This window comes from Alligator mississippiensis, chromosome 3 (genome assembly GCF_030867095.1).
Source record: "Alligator mississippiensis isolate rAllMis1 chromosome 3, rAllMis1, whole genome shotgun sequence".
Classification (NCBI taxonomy): Eukaryota; Metazoa; Chordata; order Crocodylia; family Alligatoridae; genus Alligator; species Alligator mississippiensis.
The window spans coordinates 158,152,118-158,178,960 of record NC_081826.1 but is presented as its reverse complement, the minus strand read 5'-3'; the positions used below and the strand labels follow the sequence as shown (position 1 = coordinate 158,178,960).

General features: G+C 42.5%; 1 protein-coding gene across 1 annotated transcript in view; it reads right to left on the bottom strand.

Annotated features, from left to right (window-relative positions):
• SLC44A1 (solute carrier family 44 member 1) overlaps positions 1-26,843 on the bottom strand; it is a 109,219-nt gene that overhangs the window by 66,753 nt on the left and 15,623 nt on the right. Inside the window, exons 2-3 of the mRNA XM_014596182.3 lie at positions 11,417-11,506; positions 8,489-8,631 (exon numbers count right to left, since the gene is read on the bottom strand). Coding sequence (XP_014451668.1) covers positions 8,489-8,631; positions 11,417-11,506 — 233 coding nt within the window. The remainder of the gene's footprint in view (positions 1-8,488; positions 8,632-11,416; positions 11,507-26,843) is intronic.

Here is a 26,843-nt window from a genome sequence, read left to right as displayed (position 1 = left end):
GCGCATGGTTGCCAGACAACCTAGGGAGCAGCTCCCACATGAAAGTCAGGGTGAAGGGGGGGAGGTGGGGGAGGGTGGTCTGAGGCCAAGAGAGACGGAGAGAAGGAAGGAGTTGGGCAGGACTGAAATGAGAAGGAACACAACAGGTCAGAATGCTTTTAAAATTATGAATTCCTATTTGAATTCTCTGCGTTTGTCTTGAGAATTATGTTTGCTCCCCAATAGTGCTATAACACGGTGTGGCACCACTGAAAGGATCTTAAGGCACCCTAGGCTGAGAATCATTAATCTAAATAAATCTATTACCATACTGCAAAGTTCAGTGTTTCTAACAGGAAAACTTCAGTAACACCTCCAAAACAAAGCTTGGAGCTACAGAACAAAAAATTTTAAAATCATAAAGTTAAAAGTTTAAAGTTTGAGATACTGAGAACTTGTTACAAAGTGTTTAGTATTCTTCACTCTCCACCAACATCATCATTTCAACTCTTGCCAAATACCTCACAGGATCAAAATCCTTGGATAAAAAAGCTGACACTCAAGTAGAAAAATTGTGTTCACTAAAGCACAGTTCGATCTGCTGCCCAGAGTTTCTGAGGCCAGGGTCGCTTGGACTTCTCTAGGCATCCTATATAAAGTTTGCTGCCCCAGGAGCTGGTAAAACCTTTTCAATCTTCCTCTAAAAAGAAAAACGATACAGCCAAATGGTTTCACTTCACCCTTACAACCAGTTTTCCAGCGTCCAAGAACATTTTTGACTTAGAAAAACTAGCATCAGTCGACCAACTTACTCAACTGCATTTGTTGTTACTACTCTGAGTAGCTGTATTAATGGGCCACTTCCTCTCTGCATTGAACAGCAAAGCTTTCTAGAGATTTTTTCAGGGAAGACTGTTCTTGGTTTTTGGGGGGAGTTTTTGCTTCATGTATGGAGATTATGGACTAGTTGGGAGGAATGGGCATTTAATGGCAGAGTGAAGTCATTTAATTGAGCTCATTACCTTTTCCTGTAAGAAAAAGCAAGTAGAATCAGATGGACTGTTCCAAGTAAGAGGAATTGCCCTTCTCTTTGATGTAGGTGCCCACTTTTAAAAACTGGCTGTTTTAAAAGTGTGAAGCTTATGGCTTTTCCCTTTTCAAATGAGATACAATCAAAAAGAAAGTGGATGAAGAGCACCAAATACCAGTAATCTGGAGTCATCACAATATTAGTCTGTCAGGCAGGAAGTAACTGAAGTTACAATTAAAAACATCATTTTATCTTCCTGTGGCAAAATTACACCACAGCAAAAGGAAACTATTTAAATACTTGCTAGAAGAACGTTAAGAATGACGCAGATCAATATTTATTATTATTTAGACCTATATTCTACCCTTCCCAGAAAGGCTCAGCTGCCTATACTTTAGGCCAGACAACATACTAGGTGTGTGAAACTAGAAGATCTGTATTTGTTGTTTTAAATGACAAATTAGAAAAAATATCAACTTCTGATATATTAAATGCAATGTGGAGAATTACTTATTCAGGCAAAATATTTGGATATGTCCCGTTTCTGACTGGCTATAGCGACTATCCAAAAACGTTGGTTCTTCTTCCATTTTAACCTTATTTGAACATCTACACCTTAAAACTCAGAAAAAGCTAATGTTGCTATATTAAAAGGAAAAGTTTAAATCTTCATAAGTAAGAATACAAAAACGTAACTGATAACTGGTAAACCGCACATTTTGTGGCATATTTATTTCCAAACACATTTAAAAACCAATACAGGAACTGAAACCATAAATGTACAGGGGGGCTTTTTTCTAATCTCTATTATTGTTTTCAAGTTTCCATTACTGTAGTGATACCTTATGTTTTAGTTTCACTTTTTCCGAAACAAATAATCTGGAGTTCTTAGGGAAATATAGTTCAAAATTAACTCAGTCACATGAGCAATGAAATAAGGAGAGATTGTCAACATTTACACTTGACCTTACTGCCTCTACACTTGGCTTACTGAGTTAATGGTCAGTAAACTTATCCATACCTGCCAGTAACAATGAAAAAAATCTGCACAAGTGGAAAGAAATAAAGGAACTGTCATGTATCCTAGGTATCTTTTACTCCTTGTTTTAAAAAGCCCAAACAATGAACCGTCAGCAGTACAGCACACTGTTACCATATACAAGTCTGTCTTTGCTTGGAGTATCTAGTGTGACCTTGAGGTCACTGATTTTATTGATTTCTGTCATCCCTTAAGGCATCTATATACATTCAAATGAGCATTTAAAAACTTGTTTACAGCGATCAGGCATTTTATGGCAATAATGGAGAAGGGAATTAAATGATCACCCCACCTACACCAATTACAGATAGGATCCATAAGACTTAGCCCTCGTGTTTTCTCTGCAAGCATGCTGTAAATTTTGTTTTTTTCCTTCCTACCTACAATCAGCAAGTCTTTGCTTCCATGTGATTGTGAGCATGTACTAGTCTAGTGTTTGAAAGACAGATATCTAACACTTCTCTGCATTCTATGCCTCTGGGAATTTTAGTGACACTGCAAGGGGACTTCATTCAAGCAGCAAGTTGTTACAGAACAACTATAAGGGGTCACAGAGCCACAGGCAGAGACACTCGAGAGGACTCTTTGACTCCTCCAAAGGCAGGTGGTGGGCGACTGTGTGGAACATCCTGGGGCAAGCTGCAGTTCAGAGAAGTGAACTGGAGGTCACGGGTAGGGGGAGAGAGCTGTGACCGAGGGGAGGTTGACCCTGGGGGATTTTCATAGAAGTGTTATAAGATACACCCTGGGAACACCCTGACACCCAAGGGCTGTCACATGAGGTAGGATGGCAGTCCAAAACCCACATGGGTCAACATGTTCATAATTTCACTTACAAATTACTTAAGTAAATCAAGGCCATTTTTAACCCCCTAATGCTGAAAAAAATCTTTATGTAGCAGGCAGGTCTGTCTGAACTGGTTGTTAGGTTTTCACTCTACCTCTGGGGTCTGATTTCAGAACCCAGATTACTGGACTACATACACATTCTTTGCATCAGTGTCATGTCAATTTTTGTTGCAAAAATCATAGCTTTGAAGAAGTTACCAGTATGGTCCCAGGCAGTTTCAGTGCATCTGATGCATTGTGACCAAGTCATTCCACTGATGGCATACCCCGGGGCTTTTCAGCCTTTTTTTTTTTTTTTTTTGAAACAAGTATACCCCTTCTGCCTCAAAGTTTCAGCTCATGTACCCCTTTATAGTTTTCTCTTTTGGGGAGGGGGGGGAGGGGGGGGAAGAAGGCAGATCGCTGCTGGAGCAGTGGGGGCGGGGGAAGGAATGCCTGACACGAGCTGCTACACCCCAGCCAGGCAGATGCTGGCTAGGGTCCCCTGGGAGTGGAAGGGGGGGGGAGGGAAATATACCCCCTCCTTGGGTGCCATGGTAGGCTGGCATCTGGCCATGCTGGAGAGCAAAGGAGTAGAGCTAGCCCTGCTCTCTGGAGCAAAGATCACAGCCCAGCCCAGCCTCAAGTGAATGGGGGCAGAAGGGGTTTAATTTTGCCACCATCCCGTCCCATCGGCATAGAGCTGGCCCGGGGCAGAGCCAGCTGACCATGCAGCTGCAGGAGCAGCTTCTGTCCGGCAGCCCCTTCCACCCACTGGACAGCAGGGTCCGGACTGACACTGGCACCCACCATGTGGGCTTGCCCCCTCAGCCCCGAGCCCTATTACCTACAGACACAGAGCTGGGTGTGTCCTGCTCACTATTCCCCTACCCGGCAACAACAGCACAGCCCCGTGTACTGGGTGCCAGGGGTGGGGTGCTACCCCTATGGCTTCCCCACTGCTCCTGCTGTCAGGGGGGCCCGCCCTGGCCATACTGGTAAGTGTTGCCTGCACTGCCAAACTGCGGTTGGCCGCCAGGCAGGCAGACAGCAGCAGCAAAGCTGTAGGGGTAGCGCCTCACACTTGGCACGTGGGGCTGTGCTGTGCCTACGGCTTCCCTGCCAGCACCACCTGAGATGCAGACAGATGCTGTCTGGGCACGGTCCCCTTAAGGTGAAGGGGGCAGGGAGGGGGTTTATTTCTCCCTCCGCCCCATTCCCAGTGGGAGACTACAGCCGAGGTCTGCCAGCCCCAGCCGCTGCCTCCGCTGCCTGCCCCCAGCCCAGCAGATCCTGTCTGGGGTTCCCAGGTAGGGAGGGGGAATAAACCCCACCTGTGGCCCTCCAGTGAGAGAGGGGATGGAGAGAGGAATAACCCCCCTTTGCTTTAAGGGACCATGCTGGACCAGTGTCTGTCCAATGTCCCAGGTGGTAGAAGTGGGGAAACTGTAGGTGCAGCACAGCCCCGTGTACCAGCCATGGGGCATTACCCCTACAGCTTCCCCATCACCATCTGCCCACCAAGCAGCTGAGCACAGTTTGGCAGTGTGGGTGGCACCTGCCAGTATGGCCAGGGCACCCCCAAACACCAACAGGGAAGCCACAGAGGTAGTGCCCTGAGCCTGGCACCTAGTACATGGGGTTGTGCTGCATTGCTGCCAGGCAGGGGAACAGTTAGCATGGTGTGCCCAGCTCTGCACCCAAGGGACACAGGTATAGCACTGGGGCTAAGAAGGTGAGCCTGTGCTGTGTGTGCCACTGCAGGGGCTGGAGCCGTCCCGGGCGCTGCTCTCCAGCAGGTAGAAGGGGCCGCTGGGAAGGAGTTTTCCTTTATGGAACTTTGCCCCTGGGCCCCTCCTCCCCCGTAATCGAGCCTTTGCTCCTGGGCTGCCCCAAGTGAAGCCTGGCTCCAGTGGCTGAGAAGATGCAGCAGAATTGCCTACTGGCTGGGAGGGAGGCTCTGAGGGTCCCAGGCCAGGCTGAGCCATGGGCAGGGGGGGAAAAAGCCAGACAGACCCTGCAGGCCAGGGTAGGGGTTTAAGTCCCTCCCCAATCATATTCAGCCTGCTGGGGCCTGGCCACAGCCCCTTCAGTTCATCTTCCCTCAAGCCTGAAGGAACGGGAGGCCTAGCTCTAGTGACCCCCAGCTTTTAGCCTGTGCACTGCAGGCATGTGCCTGCATTTCCAGAATCAAAAGTGAATGTCTATTCACTTGCAGATCAGTTCAATCCACGCAGGTTAGACTAACCTGCAAAGACTGAATCAACCCAGGCTCTGGCTTTTTGAATGTCTGTCCCTAGCCTAAAAGGCCTCTCAATGCTGTTTTTCTTCAACACATCCAAAGTCATGTTGCACAATGAGCAAAACAATTTACCTCCATCAGCATGCAGGAGTCCTACCAGGAACTGCCCTACACGATCCCGAGCTGAAATGTATTTAGCTTTTTGGAGTTTCTTTTCACTCATCATCTTCAGACTAAAGCACTGCTGAACCACTGCATCTAGCTTCTTAAAAGATGGTGCCGAAACATTTTCGCTTTCCTTGACTGGTGCCTTCACTGAGTCTAGGTCACTAGCTCAGCCTCTCAGTAACTCTCTCTCAAACCACATGCCCTGTGGCTGCAGGGACTGCCATGCTTTCTGTGTGTTCCAATAAGTTCTTATTTTTGGGGGGCAAAAATCACAAGACAGCAATTTTAGTAGGTCCCTAAGTTAGGATGTTCTTGGGACTTCTGGACAATATGCCTAGTGATCTGATGGGGTTGTGTAGTTTTGAGAACAGATTAGATAAACAGTTGTATAAGATAGTTTAGAGATAAATGTTCCTGCCTTGAATATGGGGGTTGGACTGGATGTCCTCCCTCCTAGGGTCCCTTCCGGCCCTACTTTCTTATGATTTTCTATGAACTTTTCTGTTATAGAGCTGTAGGAGAGAACAAAATTACCACAGTCAGAGGCAGCAAAATGGAAATAACTTCAGAGTTCAAGATTTAGAAGTTTAGAGCTTTGCGCTAGAAAGGAGAGAGACTCCACAAGAATTATTGATGGAGTGGTTAAGAAAACTTATTCTCTTTTGTCTATCTATAAAAGTTGAAGTAGTATGTAGTCCCATGTACAGTACCTCAGATATTGCAGGAGCTCCATCTGCTAGAGACAGCTGCTGAGCAGATGGAGTCCTTTTTGAAACAATTTCAAGACATAACAAAAAACAAGGATGAAAATCGCTAGCTAATAGATAGGAATGTCCTCTACCTCAGTCTGGTATCCTGGACAGTACCAGATGCTTCTGAGAAGTGTGCCAGAAACTGCATTATGAATCAGGTATAGAATAAACTCTTTGTACGGATAGTTTAAGACCAACCAGACAGAGGTGATCTTATGTCTTAAAAGAGCAAGGGGGCAACCATTTCGGCAGAAGTACCACATCCTCCCTAACTGCCACTCCAAACCTCTTCCACTGCCTGGTCTGCATTCTGCTCCTTGCTGTATCTGTCACTATGCTGCCTGATCTCTTCCCAATCAGCTGTGTGCCACCCCACGCTACCTGCAGCACAGATGGTTGGCTACCTTTCTCTTAAAACATGAAGCTTTCTATTCCTTAACACTCATTATGTAAATTGGATGACTTCCATTAACCACAGAAATGTCTAATCTTTTTTGGAATCTTATTGGTGAGGCCACGAGTCCAATCTCTTGTTCCTTATGTTATTTCACGCATCTTAAGATGTATTACATTATAGTTTGCTGCCTTTCAACATCCTCTTGTTGTTGCATGCTGTGAAAGGGTAAATATATTTGAATACTCTTTCATTTGACATCTGACAATAGTCAGACATGAGGACAAGGCATTCTGGGATTTATAATAAACCACTAGTGATTACATAGTTACTGAGCAAAGTCCAATTCAGATGCATTGTGTTCTTGCCTGCTTTTAAAGAAAGGTACCGTGGTAATGTTATGCTAAGGGATACTGAAAGGAAAAGTAGTACCGTAAGTATGTAAAACAGTTAAGTCTGAAATATAATACTCAACACAAAAAGCTGTAACATCTGCAGGTGAACTATTAAATAGGACACTGCTTGTGAAATGAGTAGCACATTATCAAGTGGAGAGCACGAGATTATCCCATAAAATTTTTTACTGGTCCTGTAAACTGTTTCAAATTGACATACAGATTTCCTAAAAATTAATCTCAGCCCTGGATACTAAACACACTCTTTAGGCCCTGCTGCCCTGCCTCTGGTCAAGATCTCTAAGGTTTACAGAATAACTTTGGAAAGGAACAAATAATTTTTAAACTATTCAAATAGTTGTATTTTCTCCTCTTTCTCCCCAGCAGAAATAGGACAGTTGACAATACTGGTACATTCAATAATATAGTACTGTTCCGTTCTCTAGATAAAACTTTGTTATACAAAGAATGTGAAAGATACCCTGTCCCAATAAATAAATGGTTTTATTTTCCACAGGATTAATCAACACTTGTTTCACAAGCCTCAAACAAGGTCTGGACCTTTCAGATTGCCATCAGTAAATTGTTTCCTTGTCACTGGGTTTTATTCAACTGAGTCAGATTTTCCCTACTCCCTATGTAATTCATTTAAAATTAAGGAGGTCAAAAAAAGACACTGTTACCATCTCAAATTACCCAGATCCTCTGTTAAGTCATTTTCCAAAAGAACATATACATACAGTTTCTGACAATCTGCAGACAAAACAAACAAGAGGTTCTTTTCCTGAAGTTAACAAAAATATTTTAGTTATTCCACTATTTTGGCTACAGTCTGTTATTTTAGATATCATTATCTGTAATCTCCAACAGTGTAGCAGTGTTGATTTACAAGTTAGTAGATATTTTGCTTTCCAAAACTAGCTGAACTGTTCAGATGAGTTTTAAACAGAGCTGCAGAAAATGAAGTTCAGAACCAAAAAACAAGCCACGCTCCACCCTGTTCACCATCTTTAACTGGCCAAAAGCAGTATTCACTTCACCTTAAAAGCAGTACCTGATGTCCTGCTTTCATAAAGAGTCTCTTTTTCCTGCAGAGTGGAAGTCTCGACCATGCCACAGGACTTTTCAAGAACATTTTATACGCAATTTTTTTTTTTTTTTTTTTAGAGTAAAAAAAGGAATTATACTCTTACCTTTCAGCTTTTGCCCTTGAAAACTTTCCCCTAGGTCTGCCTGACTGTCCAAAAATAAGTTTCTAAACATGGCCTAATTTTTTAAAGGGTCATCCCAACTCTCTCTTTAGTCAATGGCAGTTGCTGAATAATTAACATTTGAGAAATAAAGCCACTACTATATACACATAGCTAAATACATTATGTTAGACTTCCACATTTGTAGATTTTGGTCCATCAGTCAAATGCCAATGATCAATTTACACCAAACAGTTTAACACAGTGCACATTCATTTGTGCAGACTATTGTTAGAGAAAGTTTTTGTTTACTACACCAGAGAAGTCTAGGTAAGGATGAGCTTGGAAAGAAGTTAAAACAGTTAAATTACAAAAGTCAAATTCAGAAAGTTTGTTTCATAGTACTCTACTTCCAATCAAAACCAGCCCATGCTTTTTCCAAGGAACAAAAAGATGGAACCAAATACTTACTTTTTTTGTGTCAGATCTAAACCACTGTTCATTATTCCATCCACTTTTACATTTTTCTGTCCACAGATATTTCCATAACTGTCATATCCTGAAACCAATCTTGCAGCTGCTCCAGTGGCTATTGAAAAGCCACAAATGAACCCCTGGAAGGGAAGAACAAGAATTAACAATGCGCTTCTTAAATATTGTCACAAAAGAAAGACCAGCTGATGCATCACTGGCAATCCCTCATCACAGTGAAGGATGACTGTCTTCCATAATTGCTTTATCTGTGGGTCCACAGGTGGCTGACAAAGTTGATCCAGGATCAACAGACAGTTGCAACTCAGGCACGTTTCCGTATGGGGTGGGTGTCTCTAAATTCCTGATTCAGTCTGAGAGACACTGTTTCTGTTGCTCCCACCTTTCCACTTCCTGTTGTCGTCATAAGATTTCAAAGTACTAAGATCCTTGCAGCAGACTCTTCTTGCTTCATTTTACAAAATTCCTTCCATTTCAAAATGAAATGTCTAAGCCAATCCAGAAAAAACTATTACATGGCTATAAGTTTAACACACACAAACTGAGATGACAACTCAGATTTTCTAAACGTATTTGTTACTCAAGAGGACCAGAGTATATCAAATGCGTCGTAAAAATCAGCATAAAACTAAATTCTTCAGATTATTATTAATAACAGATTATTAACAGAAAGACAAAGAAGAAACAAATATAGTACAAATGATCATGTTTAGTATGTGCCACAGTAATTTTCAAGGGGTTTTGTTTATTTGAAGAGTTTTTTCTTTTTTTAGGCTGCTAAGAATTGTGAGGATAGAACTGGGGTGGCAAGGCCTTTTTAAAATAAGAGCCTTTTAAAAAAAGTACTGTAAGTAGAAGAGGCTAGACCATGTCAGAGTGACATTTTAAATGCAGGTAACCAAATGGAGACGAGAACAAAAATAAGTACAAGAATGCAAAAGGAACAGTTAGCACAGTATAAAGACAGAGATGGAGCAAAGTGGGAAAGCAAAACTTTAGAGAGCAGATCCAAGGTAACATCAGGCACTTTCAGCTTTCACAGACCTCACATAGGAGAAACGGGTGCAAATGGAGACTGGATGTAGATGAGGAGTTTATGCCCTGAAAGCATGAATTATCTCTTTGAAAGTGATTAAGATAGCAAGATCCTGGAGAGGAAGTGGGAGTCTTAAATCTGCTCTGGCTGTTCAGTGATACCATAGGAAGAAGACAGATGGAAGCCACGGCTTGGAAATAGTGGCAGCAGGAATAAAAGGAACCAACACCTAAGAGTGTGGAGTTGTAAATGGAGATAAACAGAGGCAATTCAGAGGAGGCAGGTTCTTAGGAAGAATAGGGGGAGCTCTAAAAGTCATAGGAGCAAGACACAAAGCAGGGCTAAAGAAGGAGCAGTACTGAAGACTAGCTGATTGTCAGGGAAATTCCAAAGGGTGCAGAGAAAGGAGTGAGCTGCTCTTCTCCTCACAGCAAACTGACTTACAACTTAACCCTGAACAAAACTGAAGCAAGAAAAGAGGGAATGAACAGTTATTACTAGAAATAATTTGAGATGATTTGCAGTATTTACCTTCAATTCTTTGCATCTCAAAAAACAAGATCTTGTTCTTTTTAAGCAATACTTTCTTTTGTTTTCTTAACGTAGGGCATTAATTTGGAAAAGAATCAGGATTCTCCTCCTATATACCACATTTGATGGAACAAGGATATAAACTCAAGAAACTGTTTGCCATCCTCCAGTTTAAATGATTAGTGTGTCATTCATCTATCACCTATACAAGGGACTCTGGTGAGAAGACTTTTAGGGCAATGTACCACGGCAAAATGACAAATTTATAACTGCAGGTAGCAAGGTATGTGGAGACAGACATATTAGACAGAGACTGCCAAAAACAGATGGGTAAGTGATAACACCTTCAGTTAACAGCAGAGCATTTCAGGAAATGTCATGCACTCTGGGACTCAAAGATGGGCACATGTTATTGTGTATATGTGATTTGTATGGCTAAATACCATAAGACAAGCATACTAATTAAACATTTCTTCATTAAATACGGCCCGTAATATGCATTTGGGGGAAATACAAAGGGGAGTAGGGGAATAATCAATTTTTTCAATGAAGGGAGAAAGCAAAAAATGCCAGAGACTTGTAGGGGAATAAGTGAAAAGTAAATTACCTATGAGCCTGTAGTTCACTGTGGTGGCAAAATAAAGCTAATAAGTTTGCGATGCATATGCAGAGGGCAATCACTGTTTCTGGCATTAGTGAAGCCAGACCCAGAAGAGATCAGAATAAAACAAAAATAAGAAGTAAAAGAATGCAAAAAGAACAGTTAGCATAGTCTAAAAAGAGTGGATAGAGAGCTCTATAATTCAATACAAGGAAACGGGGAAAAATCTAGACAACTTTTTTTTTGTTGCTATACTACACTTATTTTATAATTTGGCAATATGTCAGGAGGAAGTCAGGAGTTCTAGCTGGTAAGCAGGCCAGCCAGCCATAGCAGGGATTATGGTACTTCAGGTGGCATGGGAAGCAATCGGAGACAGGGGAATAAAGGCATTAACTGGATGCTTTTGCCAAGCATTCAACAGGGAAACACTTAAGGCTTGAGGTTCAAACTGCACTCTTTAGGTTTCAGAACAATCACCCTATTGAGATTAATATAACAGTTCATCAGTCTCAAAGCTATTATTTCAGGACGTCTACATTCTCAAGAATTGAAGACCTCAAATCTTCATGTACTGATACTGCAGAATGTATTCTAGTGTTCTAGTTTCATGATTAATACTTTAATCGCCAACATAAGCTGGACACAATTATAAATCACGAGCTTTGTAATCTCATATTTTCATACTGAGTTGAAGTTGAGGCTATGTAACAATATGAATCCTTCATGTTTTACTCACCATTCCAAGACAGAAGACGATGAACAGCAGCAGCCATGGTATATCTGTGCAGCAGCGATCCTCCAGAGGTTTCCATTCTCGTTTGGAGCTCTTGGATAAGAAAAAATGAAGACAGTAGTTACAAAGACAACTCAATTCAAACGTCTGCTTACAACAAAAAAATTATACAGGATGCAATTCTACAAAGCACTAACATTCTACTGGGATTACCTTCAGAATACATCAGCTACCTTAGATACAGTATAATAGAATAAAAGTTGTATTAAAGCTAGTGAAACTTAAGCAACTGGTCAAGGTAATGTCTCAACTGGTAATGAGAACAGCAATTTGCCAAGTAAATAAAAGCAAAGAAGATGTTTTATTTATTCCTATTTCTGGATTTCACAGAAAAGGGAAGTTGGCATGACCACCCAAGCAATTAGTACTACTAGGCCCTTGACACACATTACATTTAAGATGTGATTAACAGGCTAATTGTGCCTTAAATAGCAATCCAGCCACATATTCAAGTCAATTTGAGGCATGATAATGCAGGCAATGAACCACAAAGTTATTCCACATAAAACATGAAACAACTTAATGGCTCGTTTGTATCATGCCTTAAACTGAATGTGTGGCCAGTTGGGGCTGGCCTGTGCCAAATCCCAAACACTCATCTGAGTGTCTGGATCCACCATGGGCAGCCCAAGCGTCCAGGACACAGCTGTACCCTACCCAATCAGGCTGCAGACAGAACCAGTCACTGCATCCTACACCTGCACTGAACTCCCAGAGGCAGATGAGGAGTGCAGTGAGCCCATCAAGGCGCGTCTCTCTGATCCTGGGCTAACTGCAGCCCGGACCTTTAAAAATCATGTGTGTAGCTGAGCTATACACATGCTTTTCGGACATACCCCAAACCAGGGGACCCTGGGATCAAGGAACCTCTCCTCAGTCCCAAGGTCCCCATACATGAGAACCTTCAAAAACAGTGTGCGCCAGTCAGCTGGCCAGCACTCATGGTTTTTATAGGTCTCCATGCTCTGGAATCCAAGACCCTGCATGCTGCCCAGTAGGACACCACATGTAGTTTTTACCCATCCCCAGGCATAGGGACCCCAGGATCAGGCTACTGCAGTTCCATATCCTAGCTCAGACCATGGCCCCAACTGACAATCAGCTGATTGTCAGCACCCAGGTTTCGACTTGCTGGTGCAGGAAGAGCCCAGGATCATAATTCTGGGCTCTGCCCCCTGCACTAGCAAGTAAGGTTCAATTGGGATCTAAATCCCAATCCCAAAAATCACACATCCTGCCATGCACATGTGGCATGGCAGGAGGCGCAATTGTTGGGATTGAGGATTTGATGCCACCACACCTTAAAGCGAATATCTGTCAGTGGCCCTACTTCCTGTACTCTTGCAAGGCTTCTTCTGTGTACTTCCCAGGAATCTGCTTTCCCTGGAGGATAAAAAAGGTAAGCTTTTCACAAACTTGTTATGTTCTAAACAAGAATGGCAGGATTAACAGTACAGGACAGACAGAAATAACATAAGAAATAGCTAATGAACAGTTCTCCGTCTGCAAGGAGTAGGTAGCTGTGCAATTCAACAATTCAAGTGAGTAGCATGTAAAAATCAACAGTGCTAACTTGATGGAAGGAAGATTTTCTGGATTTAAACAGTTAAAATGCTAAAAAAGTCTACTGTGGTCTCACAAGACAGAAGATATCTCAATGCATAAAGACCGTACGATTAAGATTTTGCACTATAAGAATGGTTTGCCCACCTGCCACAAGTGGATGCGTCCTGAATTTGGGATTCGTTTTTTGTTTTTTTAATCTTTACCAGATAGTAGCATGATTCAGGGAAAAGGTTCTAGTACAATATTTTAGATTTCTGTTTACTGTAATTGGGTTTTTTATTTAGATCCTACTGCTTGCTATATCCTTCTACAGAAGTTGAAGGGAGAAAATGTTTCTCTGAAAACTACTTACATTGATTCAATGAGGACACTTACCACATAGATGTTACTGTGAAGTTGACAAGGGGGTGGGGAGAGGGAGAGTAGAGTATAAACTGGAAGTAAATGAAGATTCCAACCAAAACTCTAGGAAAGAAAACTTCTCAAATGATTAAAATTATTACGATATGCTCTTGAGTTCCTTGATTCAGCTAAAAAACTTGAATGGGTGGCTATAACATGCCAATACTGAGCTAAAGCAAACTTTTGTTGGCAGTTGCCATCTCCAGTACCTAGTTTTGCAGATTCTGGGCAAGTACAAAAAGTCTATAGGAAAACTGCTGCACTGGTAACCGGAAATGTGTTTGTAAGATGGTGTTTAGTATTCATCATTTCACTTTTAGTTTAATTCATAAAAACAAGTAAACCTTTACAAATTATTAAAGCTACAAATCAGGTACGATATGAATGAGATCCATCATATTCCTTATTGCCCATTAAAACTGCAGGTGCAGGATGAAATGAAATGCCATTACAATGGTAAATTCTTATCTGAGAATATTTTTTTTTCAAACCTTTTTAGATTAGCCAAGCTGAATGTATAGGTCCTCTAATCAGGAGATAGTAACAGGAAAAGAATAAGATCTTTGGATCAATGCTCACTGTGAAGGTAGCTGGCTGGCTGGCCCCACCTCTGAGACTGGGAGTCTAAGAAAATTAAATTTGTAGATGAGACTTGCCGGAGGCCCCAGCTGCGGGAATGCTATTATCTGTAACTCAACTTCAGACCATAAGCAGGGAAGAGGACCTTTAAAAAGAAGACACAGCCACACACCTGCCTTTGAATGTTGACATCTATAGAGCATGTCTACGACAGTCCTAGTGACATGAATCTGTAAAGATGCCAAGGGGCTGCCTTTTATGCTGCTAAAGGAAAAACATCTCTATTGAAAAGATCTTGTGAAGCAAGTGATGATGATGATGATGAAATAGAACCAACTTTACTCAAATTTACACACCCAAGTAGACAAACGAAACACAATGAAATAAATAGGAAGCAGGCTGAATTATGATTGCTCTACCATGCTGATTAAAAAGCCATGAAGGAATGTGTACACAAAACAAGTCTTCATAATCAGAGATGATGACGACAAATCTCTTGTCTTGTTCTGGTGATCCCCAAGGCATACCTACAAAGAAAGGTCTTTAACAGTTTAAAAAGTCCTTGTCAGATGCTTTAAAAGAACAGACTCTCTCAACTTTCAGATGGCAACTCCTAGAACTACTAGAAATGGTTTTGCTTATTTAATATTTCAACAAAACACAGGAGTATTACGAACCCTCAAATTTCAACACAGGACCCTCCAGGTCCAGGAACCGCTGCCAAAACTTAAAAATACAAACTACGAAAGCCAACAGCTGCTATACTTCATTCCCCATCACGAAATTCAGTTAAAAAAAGAACTGAACACTTGCATCCCCGACAAAACAACATCTATCGTGGCCCCTCAAACCAATGCATCTTGCTCAAGCTTTTCAACATACCCTAGACCTCACAAAATCTAGGTCATTTTAAACCATAAAGAAGCGAGGGAGAAAAGCTCAAGAGACAAAAACTTCTCATGGAAAATGCTTTACAAACAGTTCCTGTCTCTCATCCATGCTCTCGTGCAAGTACCTCTGCTGATGGCAGCCATAGCAGATTGATACCAAGCAAGAGACAGCTTTAGTGGTTCAGCCCCTGAAAATGACTTGACAGATGACATTATGGGATTCTATATTCTGTCAATTATTTCTATAGCAAACACACATTTTTCTTTAAATTTGCATTTTTCTGGTTTCTCTCTGAAATTCACCTCTTGGCTCAGAACCAAAATAGTTTCTTTTAATTATATTCATTACTCATCGTTAAAAGTAGTAGTATGCTTTCAGGCCAAATTATACCCTCACCTAGAACTATGGAACCTAACTGTCTTTTGATCATACCAATGTTTCACAGCTAACATTTACATTAAGACTGGCACAAATTTTATTGCAGCAAAGCTAGCAAATCATACGTTCAATATTCATAAAAGTGCTCTTCAAGGATCCTGGCTTTACTAAAACTAATTTTCCCATGGACAGGCAATACTAACAAAATAAGCAAAATAAACTGATGAGTTCCATCAACAGCCACACCTTAGGTTAGGATAGTCCTGTGAAAGCAGCAGCAGCACTACTATGATAGGCAGGTTTCATCTTTCTGCATGTACCACCCAAAAATGAAATCCTGTAAAAGGATCTGTAAAAAGAAACTTTGGAATAACCCTGACAAGGGCTGAGAATATATAACCTCCTGCAGCTATCAAAAATGATCTATATATATCTATAGCTCTATACATCTATCTATAGGAAATCTGAAACAAGTAGTTAAAAGTACATACAGGTGAATTAAGTTTGTGACCATATTTATTTAGCCCCTGAACTGAGTTAAAATGCATCACTGATATTTACAGCTCCACAAAAGCTCAGTTATAAAGGAAGACTTGAACTTGCAGACATTTAATACTGCATTACCACTAGTGATACTTTGTACAACTAATAATCTAATCTACTTTCCAACCCTTAATGTAACATCTGGGCTGCAGATCCACTGTTCTGAGACGCAGAGCTAGAGAGCTTTGCTTATGCCTGTGCCAGGCAGCTTCCAGCTGCACCTATGCTCCCTCCGCCTCTCATCACCAGCGACCTGGGTTTTTCTGTTTGCTGCAGAAAAACATGAATTTTCTCATTTGAAGGAGAAAAAAAACACAGATTTTCCTCTTCAAAGGAGAAAACTGCTGGAAACCTCAGGTTTCCCCTTACAGGCTGGCAGCTTTCCAGCCTGCAAGGGGCTGAGGGAAAGTGCAATCCAAGGCAGGGGGCGGCACTTGCACACACGCACGTGGCCAGTATAGAGCCAGGCAAGGTGGTGGGAGCAGCCCTGGCAGCTGCACAAAGGTAAGTCTACATGGGGCAGGGGTTGGAGGGCCAGGGCATATGAGAGAGTGTGCATGTGTGCGTGCATGCAAGATGGCCAGGGCAGGTGCCTGCTGATGATGGGGAAAGTGTATTGGTGCTGCAGCAGGGGGCGGTGCCTGCCCCTCCAGCAGAGGAAGGGGGCAGGAAGGACTGTTCAAGGGGCAGGGCCTGCACGGCCAGGCTGGCGGTACCAAGGTGTGCCTGTGCTCACAGGGCAGGATGAGTGGGGGATGAGCGGGAGATACTGCAGGCGGCGCAGGTGGGCCGTGGCCAGGCTGTCTGGCACAGCGTAGGAGCCCCAGCCCAGGGAAGAGGGTACCACAGGCCTCCCCTTCTCCCTTCAGCCCACACCAGGGCCCGACTCTCTCTGCCAACATCCGCACAAGCCGGAGCTGCCATGCTCCAGCCCAGCGGGGATGGGGGCAACTGGGGACCCCTCCAGCAGGGCTCAGGAGGGCAAAGAGCTATGGGTCAGGAGTGAAGGGCACTGGCAGGCCTGTGCATCAGGAGTGAGGGGCACCAGTATAGGCAAAGGACAGGCATCAGCATATCAGGGTTGCTTAGTGCCACAAAGCAGCAGGGGAACAGCTGCAGCTGGACCCGTGTCCTGGTGAGTGAAGGGGGCAGGGGGAGTTCTGATTTTCCATGATAAAAGAAAAACAAATCAAGCACCAAAATATATAGGTATTTAGAATTAATTTTATTATAACGATTAAGGCACTGATAGGCTTCCAAACTGCCTTAAACATGGATTTCCAGGCTTTAATCAGAGAATTTGAGATCTTTTTTATTTTATTTTTTAAATAAGAGATAACCAGGATCACTGCTCATTACACTCCTGCTCCCCAGCAGCTTATGAGAAGCCGCCCCAGGACTGGAAATCAGGGGAGAGGCAGCTGCAGCGCAGCCACAGGCAAAGTCCCTTGGCCCGTGTCAGACTGAAGCCATGTTGTTCTAGCCCACAGCTTGTGAAGGTTGCCAGCTACTGCCCTAACATATTAAGGTTGAGATCTGATAAACATTCAGATCATGTATGTATGATCTGCCGCTAAGAATTGTCATGGTTTTTTGCACAGGCTTTTTTCCACGGTTGCCACCTCGCCCCACGGCAGAAGCCAAGACAGAGGAAGGGCGGGCTCCTGGGTCTGTTGAAGGTCAGGATGGGGTCCCCGAGCTGGCCTTCCTCCCCTGCTGCAGCAACCTTAACATATTAAGGTTGAGATCTGATAAACATTCAGATCATGTATGCTTATCAAAAGGCATATGCTATGCAAAAGTCTATGCAAATGCTTTCTAGCCTAAGCTACGTATGCTCAAGCACACCACAAATGAAATATTTGGTTACCACAAGGTCTAACAAACATTATAATTGTGTTTGTTCTGCAGTCTGGAAATACCAGCACTTTTTGCTTCTATCATAACTGAAGCACTATCAAAATCATCTGACGAGCTTTGTCCGCAGTCCTCAATCAGCATTTCTACTGATTTCAGCCTTCTAGACAGATTAACACTTCTTCAGCATTTGCTGATGTAAGAGGCATACAGATAAGCTAGGACAAAATTGATATTTTTGCCCTATCACTTACCCCAATAACCATTCCCTGTTAAAATAATGGAGGGCACATGATTTATGTTCTACTAACTTGCATAAGATGCTGTTATTAAACAAGCTCAGAGTCTTGCTATGCAGTTATAATTGTATGGAAAGCTTGAGCTGGGAACCCCTTCTGCTTGTGCTCTCAAGTTGAGAACATTTACCACGAAAAGCCCTCCACTTCGCAGCCTACTTCCCCATCTCAGTTCAAAATAGGCCTGTAATACTGACCAGAAGGATGCTCAAATCAAGACTCTCATAAAACACACACCAGAAGTCAACCTCCTGTGCCCATGTTTAAACATTTAAACAAGTGTGATATCAAGGAGCAGGAAGGATACCCACAATGAGCCAGTAACAAATGGAGTTGCTGGGTTTTCAAGAATTTTGAAATGCAGGCCACCGTAGGGGCTTAAAATTAGGCTTCACGAGCTTTTAAGGATAAAGGTGCCTGATAAAAAGCAAATTCCATGGAAAAGCAGCTTTTTAGAGACTGCTAGTAAATCTACCCTGCCTTCTACTTCCGCTAACAAACCCAGCAATTATTGTTGTTTGAATTAACAGCAAAAGGTGCCCTGTGAAAGAGATGCAGAATTCAAAGTAAAGCCAGATGTTTCTTATACAGATGCATGCAGCCATACTACAGCCATTTTTTAAACATTTCAAACATTTTGCATAACCATCCAATGTCAGTTGATTTTTTGTTCTCCCTTTATTTCCCCCCCTTGCAATATCTTGTGAAATTGCATGTCTAGACCTGCCTTGAGTATTTTTAGAGCCCTTTGCTTCAATTTATTTCCAGTTTTTGTGCCACCATTGCCATCTTCATTCATATTAGCATTCTGTCCACGTTTTAGTTCCAATGCAATCACACCTAAAAGCCCCCACTTTTTGTGCTAGGCACCATCAACTATAAGAAACCATCTACGCCCCAAAGAGTTTACAATCCAAGTGTAAAATTACAAGCAGAAGAATAGAGACGGGGGCACAAAAAGTAACACTGAGATGAGCACAGCACATTAAAAGGGGCAGGGATACAAACTGTCTAGGTCTGTGATTCTCAGCCTTTTTTGTACCAGGACCCATTTGTAAACAACAATGGCCAGTTACAGATTCACAGAAGTTTAGGGCTGGAAAGGGCCTTGTAAGATCATTGGGTCCAGCCCGCCTGCTCTGGGTAGGAAGGACTGTTGGGGTCAAATAACCCCAGCAAAGTGTGCATCCAGTCTCCTTTTGAAGATCTCCAGGGTAGGTACCTGCACTGTCCCCGCTGGGAGTCTATTCCAGAGTCTGGTCACACAAACCATAAAGAAGGTTTTTCCTTATATCTCATTTGAAATATTTTTCTAGGAGTTTCCTGGTTTTCTCCCGGGGCGTTTTGATGAATAGTTGTTTGCCTAGCCCCTGATGCTCACCTCCGATATATTTGTAAGCTGCCACCAAATCCCCCTGAAGTCTTCTCTTTTTCTAGGCTGAACAGTCAAACATCTGTCACAGCCTTTCCTCATATGGTTTCCTCTTCAGGCCTCTAATGAGATGATTGGCTCTTCTCTGGGCGCTCTCAAGCTTCTCCACATTCTTCTTGAAGTGTGGTGCCCAGAACTGGACGCAGGAGTCCAGCTGTGTCCTCACCAATGCCAAGAAGAGCAAGAAAATAACTTCCTTAGTTTTGCTTGAGATTCATCTATTGATGCATGCCAACGTATTGTTTGCCCTGCTAACTGTATCATCACACTGGTGGCTCATACTCACTTTACAGTCAATTATGACCCCCAGGTCCCTTTCAGATGTGGTGCTAGCTAGAATGGCACCAATGATCTTGTAAATTTGTTGCAGATCTTTCCTTCCTGGATGGAACACTTTACATGTCTCAGTGTTGAACAGCATCTGGTTCTGGTACGCCCATCTAACATTCTATCTAGGTCCACCTGGATCATCGTCTAGTCCCGACCCAATAAATAGTTTAAGTAGAAAAAAGCCCCCTGGCCTTACTGATGCCCCTCACTCCCAACTCGCTGCCCCCAGGCCCTAGTCCCCCAGTATGTGGGGCAGGGGGTGAATGTGTGGAGCAGTGGGGGGGGGGGGGGGGGTGTCCCAAGCAGCCCCTTGCAGGCTGAAACTCTGACACCCTGCAAGGGAAAAGCCATGGTTTCCCATGTTTTTCTCCTTTAAAGGAGAATCCATTTTTAAAGTTTGTTCACAACCCTTTCATATTTTCTTGCGACCCACAAGTTGAGAAATGCTGGTCTAGACAGCATTTATAGACAAAGCAGCAGAGGTGAGATTTAAATGGCTGACAATATGGTGGACTTTGCAAACTTCTACAGATGTTTCCTCCCAGCTACAGAAGGGGATATATAAAAGAAAGCAAGAAGTTACCATTCATTACAAAGGCTGACAACTACAGCACAAGGTGATAGGTAGGTTGAGACAGACCACGAATGGATTTGAGTGAAGATCCAGTTTGCGCTTGTGGTGATGAAGGAAGGTAGAGCAATGCACAAAGAGGGGAGCATTACGACTGAAAGAGAGATCTTTTTTGCACTGCCAAAACTGACAAGTGGGACAAGGATGGAAATTGTCAAGACCAAAGAGGAAGCAATCTGAAAAACTAAATAAGGGGTTTGAGAAACATCAAGTCTTACAAATTTGGTACAAAAAGCACAGAAAGATTAAGATGCTGCCTGAATCAAAGGCAATCTTTACGTTCTGGGCCCGAACAATAGGAAGAAAGGTGCTATACTGCGACTAAAAGAGGAGGGGGAAAGGGTTGAAAGAAGTTTAAGCACATTTTTGCCCAAACTGAGTTTAAGCTGGCATCAGTATAGCTGCAAGGAGGTAAAAGAAGATCAGGCCAAGATCTGCGTTTGCACAGATGGACATAGGCAAGGAAAAAAAAAAATGGAGTAAATCTGCAATTAGAAGACAAGCAAGTTGAAATCACACCACCCATAGACAGGATGTGAAAGAAAAAGCAAAGGGGGCCCAGAGAGAAAGATAAATAAAGAGTAAAGAAGAGCCCTCAAGACACCAAGGGCTCCTATATACATGCAGGGAGACTGCTCCGATGTGGTGTTATTAGTGTCAGAGCAGACTCAATTAATCAAGTTTGCTGGAGTGTGGTAATTACCACATTCCAGCAGACTACAGCATCACATGCACCAACATCTCCACACTGAAAAATGGTGGCGGGGCACTTTAAACTAAAGCTAATTCAACAAGCTTTAGTTCAAAGTGCCCTGCCACCATTTTTCAGCACGGGGATGCTAATACACGTGACGCTCTGGGCACTTTCAAAGCTGTGCTAATTAAAGTGCCCCCAACCCTGCTTCCCACAGCATGTCTGTCAACACCCCAAATGTAGTGATTACAAGGGTTAAAGGAGGACACTAGGGACACATCCCAACAAGCATGCACATGCAGGTGCGTGCGTTTCCCGTGGCACATATTTATACCACTACTATTTGTCCCCAAGTATGCACCTGCATACACACTCTAGCATGTGGCAAAGTGACCTGGGTGGGGTAGAGGAGGCTGGGCCAGCACCTGTGTTGGCCCCAGCAGCCTCTCCTGGGGTCCTCCCAGGGCACCAGCAGCACTGAGCTAGCTGCTCACAGCCTAGCCGGCAGCAGAGTGTGGCTCTGGCCACCCAGGCTCTGGCTTTTGGTGGTACATGCTGCTGCCGAGTGCGCCATGCTGCTTTTTTTTTAATGGTGTTTTTTTTTTTTGATGCTGTGTACTTGTGCACTGCATGCAGTTTTCAGCACCTCTAATGGGTTTGAGGGGCTGCAAAATGCATGTGCCCCAGAAGAACAAAGTCACAACAGCTAAGGCAAGGCAAGATTTCAGGATGACAACTACAGTCAGAAATTTCAAAAGCATCTGACAGGTCAAGAAAGAAAAAATCTGTCCTGTTTTGATCTGTGCCATTCTGGATGCACAAATGGCCTGCATAGGTGACACGTTTACACCAGAGTTAAAATAAAAAAATAAAGAAGTAGTGATGCAGAACAAAAACCCACAAACCATAGTAACTTCTCCTAAAACTGTGAAGAATTTCAAATCAGGAGAAATCTACACATCTTAGGTGCATCTATTTAAGTCTTATCTGCCTGCTTCCTTCTTATAACAGCCTGTTTGTCTTTAGCCACTAGCTACCACCTGCTCCTTCAATACCTGGTGGTGAAGCACATTAAAAATGGACCTCCTGTGTGAAGCTAACCTGAAATAGCTACACATCTGCCCTGTCCTTATCCTAGTATACTTGACACTGGTATACAAAACCAGTGTACAGTACAGCAGGGTGTCTGCTACTCCATGCCCAAACACTAAAATTGTTTCTGGATGAAAGCGATGTTCAAGAGCTTCTGGTAGGTACAAAACAAGGATTTAAAACGTTCATTGTCACTGCTACCATGTAACTGCATTGGCAGTCTTACTTGCAGGATCATATTCATCTGTGATTACTAAAGTGGAATATTGGATCACTGTTTCATTAAATGGTATATTAAATCTTCAAGACTGTAGAGAAACAGAGTTTCCACACTTTTAGAGATGAACACAAATCCTTTGATCTTGCCACTGAACTGTTAACATTGCTATTCTTTCTTTTAAAACAAAAATGATTCTCTTAGAGTCTTTAATAGTTACTAGAATTAGGGTAAGAAATTGCCACTTAAAGAATCTGATGCTAAGATGGAAAAAAAACTAAGCAAATTAGCTTTCATGCAAGTCAATGTCAAAGCTCTGCCATGTCATAAGGTTGATTCTAGCAAATTGAGATTCCTACTTATTTCTGCAGCCCCTTTTCACTTCCTTGCTTCAACAAGGAATTCCTTCCATTATCTGACCTATCCAGGTGCCTGCAACTGTGCTCATACCTCTTTTCTCTGGACTTTGACAGTTCTATAATTCTGTAATTATTGGCCAACAGACATCTTTATGTTCTAATCATTGCCTTTATATTTTAAGTTTAGTCAAAGCTTTCAGACAGATTGCAATTTTTGGCACTAAGAGCTTTCATTTCTGCAAGTAAGTGACAAATATTAAAGAATGGGAAAAACCACAGAAAACAGTAAAGACCCAGTGGGTTTTCTCCAAACTCTGGGGGGGGGGGGGGGGGGGGGGGGGGGGGAATTCTTCATCTTCCTAACCATTTCTGCTTTAAACAGTCAAATACCACCAATTTCAGAATCTTGTTCTGCTATTTTCATGGTCACTCAGAAAGCTCCACAGAGGCACCCTATATAATCATCTCATTCTGCACAGCAATTTCAAACCCATTTCAACTATTTCCACCCTAAAAAACTACTTTGACATCAAACTAGGGGATCATTTAAATGTGGCCTTTACAATTATGAAGCCAACCAATTATAAGACACTAAAAGACATGTGGAACTCTGGTTGCAAAAACCTGAACAACCTGGAAATATGGGGAAAAGATATGAGAATTTAATGTGCATTATCATCCAAATAGTTTTACTAGGGTTTTGGCATGACAGCAGCTGAATGAGTATTTGTATCTACAATAGCTTTAATGCTTCTTAACAGCAACCATATATATAACTTCATAAATGTGGCATCATTGTTTTTGTAGGGACATGACCAAATCAGGTACATATTTAACAAACAAACAAACTACAACTTCCTAACATATGTTACTAGCACCTAAAATTACTTGTGCTGAAATAATGTCTGATGTCACCACTTATTTAATTTTGCTTCCAGTGGAGGGTGGATAATGAAATAACCTTGAAAATTTCATTTTATTGTCAGTGCTACTCAATTTCACCTGTACTAACAGGGTGCTACAAAGCTGGGTTGCAAACATTGCAAGAAAATATTATTTGTTTAATAAAAGACAGATTCTTTGGAGGGGTTTTAAAGAGCCATTGGGAACACCGCTATTGAAGTTATAATTTTAAGTAGCAAAAAAATACAAAACGTAAGCCTTAGAACCACTTCCACCCAAGTGCATTCCCTTGAAATCCACTACTATATTCCGTGACCTTGATGTAGCATCTGGCTTTAAAACCTGGATGGAAAAAATGAATTTCAGGAGAGTAAATGGGAATGATCATGAATTGTTGGAGGCAGTCTTTGAATATGCAGCTCCAGGGACTCAAGAATGCCAGGGCAGACAATACCAACAGCCACACTGCAGACACCGTATTAACATGCAGGGATTTAAAAGCCTTCCTACTCAAGGGACTAAAACCTTTCCTATGTGACTGCCATTATGTGCTGCAGAAACTAAACTCTCAGGCTGGGGACAGACATTACACATAAACCAGTTTAAGTGATCAGAAACTGGTTTAAACCTGTAACAGAACAGATGTTCAGTGCACATAAACCAGTTTCAAAATGGCTGAAACCAGTTTGAGATAAATCTGGTTGAAGGTAGTATTCAGACTTAACTGATTTGAGTCAAAACAGTTTATGCAATGTCTGCCCCAGAACCCTTGCTGGTTTAAGATAAACTAGACTCCCCCAGCACCTTGGCATACTCTCTAGGCTAGCCAGGGCTCTCTGTTCCACAGCAGAGCTGACCCCTCCCCTCTGCTCCCTGCTGCAGCTCCAGTACAGACTTGCAGACACAGCAGGATCTGCCTGGATTTCCCCTGACCTACTGCCCCCTCACTGTTCAAGCAGGACTCCCCTCCTCCCTCCCTCCCTCCCATCTCCCACAGCATAGACCCCAACCCCACAGACCCTAGGCATGTAGTATACTAGCTAATGCCCAGAGGTGTCTATGTGCCTCCAATTTCACTGGGGCAGGCGGACAGAACAATGCCCGCTTAGGGCTTTTTGGAGCTAGTCAACAGGTCAGCTGATAAATGGTTTAAGAAGAGTTTGAACTAATGAAGAGAGCCTGTTGTTTTGCTAATGGGGTAATAAACACTGTTATCAGACCCCTGCTGGTTTGCTTGCCTGTCAGTTTACTGCAGACAGTATAAAGAAGCAGGGAAAGGAAGGCTGAAAAGCTCCCCATCATCAAAATATGAATGCACTGCACACATACCCTTACCTCAGAGTGCTGGCCTGGGGTTGGGGTCTGGCAACAGTCCCGCCCCTTGAGCAGCTAGCAGGTAAAAGTCTGGGTTGGTGCAGGCAGACCTCTGAAATCAGAGGTCCTGCCAGGGCCTGGCCAAGCCCCCCTCAACTCAACTCCTTGCAGAAGGGAAGGGAAGACTGCTTTAGTGCCCTCCAGCTTCTAGCCTGAGGCACTGCAGGTATGTGCCTGAATTTCCTCAGTCCAGAAAATGTCTGTCCTGTTACAAACCAGTTCAGCCTAGCTAGGTTAGGCTAACTTGCAAAGATTGAATCAATTCAGGCTCACGCTTTTTGAATGTCCCTAGCCTCAAAGAACAAGAGCTGCGCCCTTATAGTTTTGAGAAATATTCTGCAACTTAGAGGTTTAACTGATTAAGCAATGCAGAGTGATAATGCCAATGAACTCATCGCTACTTAGAAATAGGCACGTGGGAAAATAGGGCAGTCTTCATTAAGGTTATTTCTGTTTTCTTTTAACAGGAAATGTATAGAGAGCATCCTGGTATCTTCTTTTAGAAGTGTGCGTTAAGGATCTGGCATCTGTCCCTTTCATCCACTGAAGGAAGACGTTTTGGGAAGGGAGCCTACTTTTTGGAAGAAGGTTCCAATTAGCACAGCAGAAGGCTGAGCTTGTATACAGGACCCATCACACTACCAACTGTGCCAGCAGGCAAGGTGCAATTAAATATAGGTGTTCTTTCCCTGTGTTCAGTTAAAAACGTCTACTTCAAATAAATTTTAAATTTCTATTTTTTTTTTAAGTGTTCATCAACATATTCATCTGTATTTTTTTTTCCCCAAGTAAAGCTAGGGCACAGATGCTTAGCACTGTACCCAACTTTGAGCAGCCCAGAAGAAAGAGTACCAGTATATCTTTTACCTTAAGCAGTGGTGGTTATAAAAAAGTTCAATATTTTACTTGCTCGATCTACCCTGTACTTAGTCTATGCAGTCACTGCGTCTCCATGTGATTCTACAGTGAAAAGATTCTCTCTAAAGCCTAGCATTTCATTACACTCAACATTGTATCTCCCTATACATATTCTCCTTTAATTATCACAAACCTTGTTTTTTTTAAAAAAAAAAAAGTTAGCAGTAGTCACATCCTTCCTCCTCAAACAAGTTGTATTCACATGTTTTCTTCCATTGTTCCAAGTAAGAGTAAGAGCCTCAATCGCCAACTCTAGGCATCAGCAAGTTCAGGTTCTTGGTTGCAGTAATGCATAAGCATCCCGAAATTATGGTGTGGAACCCAAAGGAAAAAGCAACAACCACCTTAAGCAAAAGAAGTAGCTGAATCTCTGACAGCAACTGCAGAAGGCAGAATGTCTTCACCTCCTTGCATTAAAAATATTAGGCTGCAGAAAAAAAAAACCCCCAGAAATACTTTGCACCAAGAGGTGTGCCTTGACTACAAAAAAGGGAAAGTGCTCCCTACTGACGACGGGTATATTTGGTAGTGGTATCGAATTAAGTTTACCTTGCCTCATAAACACGATGCAAGACCACAATTACTATATAAAAAAAGAAAGCTGAGACAGCAGAAGACTTGTATAAACATATGAGACAGAGCTGCTAAGCAAAGACTGATACAATCAAGCAAATGAAACATCAGAATACAGGGGTAATACAAAACAATTTGCTAAGTGGTTTTCCACAAAGCATGGGCTAATTTTTATTCAGCCTGATAAAAGAAGCCACCAAAAATTGCTACCATACAAACAAAAATAGAGGCCAGTTTTAAAAATTCAGGTCTTTTATCCTTTGAAGAGACTCTCCTTGACAATCTAATTATAAAAGCTTTATTCATTAGCTTTTAGGAAACAAAAGAGACTACAA